The sequence below is a fragment of the Podarcis melisellensis genome, assembly GCF_964234715.1.
Source record: "Podarcis melisellensis genome assembly, chromosome: 6".
Taxonomy (NCBI): domain Eukaryota; kingdom Metazoa; phylum Chordata; class Lepidosauria; order Squamata; family Lacertidae; genus Podarcis; species Podarcis melisellensis.
The window spans coordinates 61,158,622-61,164,621 of NC_138538.1; the positions used below are offsets into that span (position 1 = coordinate 61,158,622).

At 41.9% G+C, this 6,000-nt stretch overlaps 1 protein-coding gene and 1 long non-coding RNA gene across 3 annotated transcripts in view; one reads left to right on the forward strand and one right to left on the reverse strand.

Moving 5' to 3' along the window:
• The window catches only part of LOC309372363, a 130,272-nt gene that overhangs the window by 53,272 nt on the left and 71,000 nt on the right, over positions 1 to 6,000 (reverse strand). The window lies entirely within an intron of this gene.
• The window catches only part of AK4 (adenylate kinase 4), a 34,977-nt gene that overhangs the window by 19,801 nt on the left and 9,176 nt on the right, over positions 1 to 6,000 (forward strand). For both annotated transcript variants that reach the window (XM_081915894.1, XM_081915893.1), the window contains exons 3-4: positions 1,786 to 1,905; positions 5,795 to 5,967. In XM_081915894.1, the coding sequence (XP_081772020.1) occupies positions 1,786 to 1,905; positions 5,795 to 5,967 (293 nt within the window). The remainder of the gene's footprint in view (positions 1 to 1,785; positions 1,906 to 5,794; positions 5,968 to 6,000) is intronic.

Genomic DNA, 6,000 nt, shown 5'->3' on the forward strand with positions numbered 1-6,000 from the left:
GGATTGAGAAGGTGATTAGGCCGGATCTGGCCCCCGGGCCTTAGTTTGCCTACCCATGCTCTACCTCCACAATTGGGAAGCAGCAATGTTTCTAAGTACCAGTTACTGGAAGCCACAGGAGGGGAGAATGTTTGTGTGCTCCAATCCTGCCTGCAGATTTTCCACAGGCACCTGGTTGGCTGCAGTGAGAACAGGACTCTGGACCAGATGAGACATTGCCCTGATCCAGCAGGTTGTTCTTATGTTCTTACCAGAATTGTGGGGAAAGGTAGCCACCTACCTGCAGACAAATACTGAAACCCAGACTGGAGTACGCCCCATTTATAGGCAGTGGGATTTACTTCTGAGTAAACATGCAGTGGATTGTACTTAAAACATAGCTAGATATGTTAATAAGCAAATGAATTATCAGGTGATATAGTGTGGGATTGTAGGTCTAAAACTAAACTAAATCATTTAGCAACTTAAATACTGGGGATGTGGCTCTAAAGTTGGGTCCCCATTTGCCTCCACTGTTCCCAGCCCTCTTAGATCTATGATTCTCCATACTGGTTTTTACTTTTCTCAGTTATCTTTATTTAAACTCACTGCTTCTTCCACCTCTGATTTCCTTAGCTGTTGTGTTTTGGGCTGATGCATAATCTGCCCTTCTTCTTGAAGTTTCTGGCCCCTCTTCCATGGCTCCCTGCTTTTTCTTGCTGGACCATGAGTGGTTAACCTGTGGTCCTCCAGATGCTGTTGGACTCCATCTCCCATCAGCCCCAGGCAGCATGACCAATGGTCAGGTATGATGGGACTTGTAGTCCAATAACATCTGAAAAGGCCTCAGATTAGCTACCCCGTCCTACGCTTTCAACTTGGCTCTGACCCATGCTTCCTTTGTATTGTCTTTCCACAGCAATTTCTGCATTATCTGACTTTATGCTCATTTGCAGAGCAAAATAGGTAATCTGCTCAAGAGTATGTTGCAGCAATATCTCTAATACCACCCCTCCCCATGTCCATGCAAGTACTTCCCTTATGGCTGCAGATATAGCTATAGCTATATAGATTGAGCATGGGAGAAATTCCACCCTTAAGGTTTCAGAATTGGTCTTTGGCCTGCCAGATGCAAGATGGCTAAGCTGACGTACATGGCAACTTAATGATTCATCTTAGCCTGGCAGATAATGCTGGGAGTTGGAATTATGCTAATGAGATGAGAGGTATGTTTCCCTGTTTAGGGAAGTTTTTAAGGATTGATGTTTTTAGATATGCTGTAACCTACCCAGAGTGGCTGGGGAAACCCAGCCGAATGGGTGGGTTTACAAATAATAAAATTAGAATTATTATAATGTATTTATTTATTTATTACTAGTGGTGTCAAAAGGCACGGAACACTGAATAGCCAGCCAGTCTTTGCATGGCTTTCTCTGTAGTTCTATAGGGCATGGGGAGATATTGGGGAGGGGGGGCATTGCTTTGGGGTAGACAGTAATGGAGGTTTCAAACATAGCCTGTTTCTTTCTCTTGCTCTTTCCCGCTCCCCCAGGCATTCTGTTTGGTACCTCTTTCTTCTGAGTTAGTGAAGCAGTTCAAGAGGAGGGAATAACTCATTCAGAATAGGTCCAGAACATTTATTTATTTATATATATATATATATATATATATATGCTTTCGTCGCCTAGACACCCCAACTTTTACACGGGAAGACACCCGAGGACACCAAAACCTGCATATATATATATATATATATATATAGCAGAACAATAAAAAGTTTTTGTTTCTTCTTTCATTCCTGAACAGATGTTGGCATACTAGCAAAGCAGTATCTTGAGAAAGGCCTTTTGGTGCCAGATCATGTATTCACACGAGTAATGATAACAGAACTGGAAAAAATGCAGACCCAGCCTTGGTTACTTGATGGTAAGTCGACCCCCCCCCTTTATTTTGAGTGCTAGTAAAAACCATTTTGCACTTCCCTCCTTCTACAGGCTCTTTTAAATTTGATTTAAATAACATGCTATTTGTGGAAAAGTAATGTAACATGAAAACAGCCTTTCCAGTATTTTTAGCAACTGGTGGTGTAATGGGGAGGTAAGTGAGAACACCCTGAGAGCTTCTAAGGACAGAGGATTCATAGTTAAACCTTTGGCAACTATGATTCCACACATGGAAACTAAGGGATGAAAATATCTGGGTTTCTTTCACAATGGTGCATTTATTGAGCAACTGAAGAAAGGTGACCACAGTCCAAGCCACCTTGGATTTCTTTTGGGGCAGCTCAGTACAGTTATGTACTTGCCTGAATTATCTTCAAGTACTAATATGAACTACTCTGCTCCTAACATCCCAACACATTCAGTTTCATTTTGCCTCAAATGTTCATTTGGTAAATGAATTGGGAAGTTACTGATGATGCCTAGAGCAGTGTGTCCTGCAACTGGCTATTATTGTTTTCTGCGTCGGCACACAATTATGTTCAAGAGAGAAAACGGCCACTTTCCCCTCAATACCTGAAAAAGGTGAAAAAGACTGGCCTACTCTTTTAGGAAAAAGAACTATGATAATATTGTGGGAGATACAGGATACTAAGCAGGAGGTATTATCTTTCCCTAAGGTCATCAGTGTGATGCCCACAGGGACCAGTGTGCCCACCAGCAGGTGCCTACAAAACATAATACTGTTGTAAAGATCCCTGTCAAAATCCAGAGTGTGTGGATGTTCAAGGCTTTCTGCTTTCCCTGTTCAGTGCCTGTTTGCTCGGCTTACCCTACGCTAATCACATAGCCTTGAACATGTAAATGTGTCATTGGATGCCACAATTAGACACCCACCATCCCATTTGTTCTGAACAGAGGAGAGGTACAAAGAACTGTTCCTAGCAGTTCTTTTTGAAGATGGTATCTTTTCCTTCATTGATGGGGTATGCCCACAGTACTTTGTGGTCCTGTCTCTTTTTCTGCTAGATGTAAACAGCTATTTTGTGTTATGCCATTTTGTGTTATTTGGTGAGTGGTGCCCACTGACCCCAAATGATTGGCAACCCCTGCTATATTCATATCCTGTATTAGACTGTCTCTCAACTTCTGCTGCTATGGCCAATGAATGCAAAAGCACTAGGAACTTATATTTTTGAAAATATAAGATGGAAATTTTATTTCTGTTTAATGGGTAATATCCTATGTAGCCTGAGGGGGTGTCTACTTATGCAGTGGGGGGGTGTTCTTCCTCCACTGCCCCACCTGCAGGGTCCTGTTCAGGTTTGGCCAGGCTTATGTTTGACAACACAGTCCTTCTGGTAACTAGGCCCCAAGCCATCTAGGAGTTCAAAGACAAGTACCAGCACGTTGAATTGTGCATTGAAAGCAGCAGTGGTGCTGTCTGTTGTTTCAGCATGATCTTGACCTTCTGAAATGAAATTGTGCAGTGGTTGAAAAACACATGCTTTAGCTTTGCCATCCTTCCCAGTGAAAAATGACACATAGGAGTCTTGCTACCCTCCAGTGCTTGGGGATATGACTAAGCTGTGAGGCTCCAGGATTGGCCTTCTGTTGCATGAAACAGAGTGATCTCTCTGGGTGTCTGAAGTGTGGCAAGTAGCAACTGGTAGGTGGGAAGGAAGGCATAGAGCCAAGATAAATTGCTAATAGCAACATCATCTGTGAGCTATAAACAATTGCTAGCCATGCCTCATTTATACTAATTTGCGTCCTGGTTTTTTTTATTAAAAAATAGATACTTCATCCAAAAATCATTTTCTTTTAAAAAAGCAAGTTTCTTTGAATTCAGGAAGCTTGAGTTTATGACAAATTACTATGGGAAGAATTGATTATATGGATTTTTGAACCCAGCCTCTATACTAAAGCAGGAAGATAGAGGTCAAAAATAGAACAAATAGTACTTGAGGGTGGGTGGGGTGGCAGTACTTTCCCATGCATACTTGAATTTAACTTATTGTAAATAATAATAAAAACTCTGCAACACTCTCCATCTCTCTCTAAGACATTACTGAGTAATGTGTAAAGGTAAAGGACCCCTGGAAAGTTCAGTCCGGTCAAAGGCGACTATGGGGTGTGGCGTTCATCTCACTTCAGGCCGTGGGAGCCAGCGTTTGTCCACAGACAGCTTTCCAGGTCATGTGGCCAGCATAACTAAACCACTACTGGTACATGGAACACAGTGATGGAAGCCAGAGCTCAGGGAAACGCAGTTTACCTTCCCATAGCAGTGGTACCTATTTATCTACTTGCACTGGTGTGCTTTCCAACTGCTAGGTTGGCAGAGGCTGGGACAGAGCAACGGGAGCTCACCCTGTTGCACGGATTCGAACCGCCAACCCTTCCGATCGCAAGCCCAAGAAGCTCAGTGGTTTAGAACTTTAGACCACAGTGCCACACTGGACAATGAGACTTCTAGCCAAGTTGGCAGATCAGATGAGAAAGACTTTCTTTTCTGCCCAGGGACTTATTTACTAACAAACCTTGAGTAGCAAAGCAATAAAGGCTTTCTGCCTTGAAATGCAGCTGCTACTTGGCATTAACCAACTTTTCCCAACCTGAGGCTCTCCAGATGTTTCCACCAGTCACAACAGCATGGATCAGGGATGATAGTAGTTGCAGTTCAAGGCATCCTGGGGGAACCAGGTTGGGGAAAGCTGTTGCAAAGTGTGCATTAGTTCGAGATGGTATAAGGCACATACGGTACATCTGATATAAAAGTGAAGGAGCTCTATCTAAGTTGCTTCAGAGAAAGCTCGGGGCAGGAATCTAGCCACAAATTATGCACTATTTTGCTCACTATAACATACTTATGATTTATTCAGTAGTTGTCTCCATTTTTTTCCCTTGACCAAGTTCCAGATCTATATCTCTATAATATTAAATAGGTGGCTTGCATGAGACTTAAACAGCCACTAGCTTGAATAAATGTGTCCTTGCTGAAATACTGCAGTATTCAGAAAGAGAAATAAGTTGTTGCGGGTTCTGAAATGTTCCTGTTCATCTACATAAAGAAACCAGTGTGGGTTGAGAGCTCCAGGAACTAATGCACATGGCTTGCAGTACTGTAAAAGATCACGTTGTTTCCTAACGAAAGACATGAAGTAAATCTTTAACACTCCCATCCTCTCTTACAGTGATTCTCACTGTTGCAAAGAACATGTGTAGATCTAGTCAAGACTGCCAGTACAAGAAGATAGCACTGTGTATTTATAAAAAGAGAAAAACCCATTTGTTCTGTTAACTCAGTGCTTGGTAAACCTTGTGGTGGAAAGCAAAGCAAAACACCCCTTGGGGGATGTTGGACAGTCTGAAATGGGGACAAATATGGTTATCAATCAGGCCCTGTGTAATAGGAATCTGCCTTCTACTGAGCTGGTCCATCTAGCTTAGTATGGTGTGACACTGACATCATAATAATAATAATAATAATAATAATAATAATAATAATAATAATTAATAATAATAATTAATAAATAGTATTTGTACTCTGTCCATCTGACTGGGATGCCCCAGCCACTCTGGGCAGCTTCCAGCATATACAAAAACATAATGAAACATCAAACATAAAATGCCTTCCTATACAAGTTTGGCAACGAAAGCTCATGTAGTAATTAAATTAATTCTAGCATATTATGTTGTGTGGGGCAGCAGACAGAACAATCCCTGATGTGATCGCTCCTATAGCCTATTGCACTTGAGATCCTGTTTCAAGTCTGGAGTCACAACACAGGTAGATAGGTATGTGATGAATTCAAAATTCACAGCAAACTCTTGTAACAGGTTATTAATTTTTGTTCTCTTTTTGCACATAGGTTTTCCAAGGACACTGGGTCAAGCTGAAGCACTTGACACAATATGTGAACTGGATCTAGTGATAAGCTTGAACATCCCATTTGAGTCCCTAAAAGACCGCCTAAGTGCTCGTTGGATTCACCCAGCAAGTGGGAGAGTCTATAATATGGAATTCAACCCACCTCAAGTACATGTAAGATAACTAGTCCTGCCCAAACAATGTGAC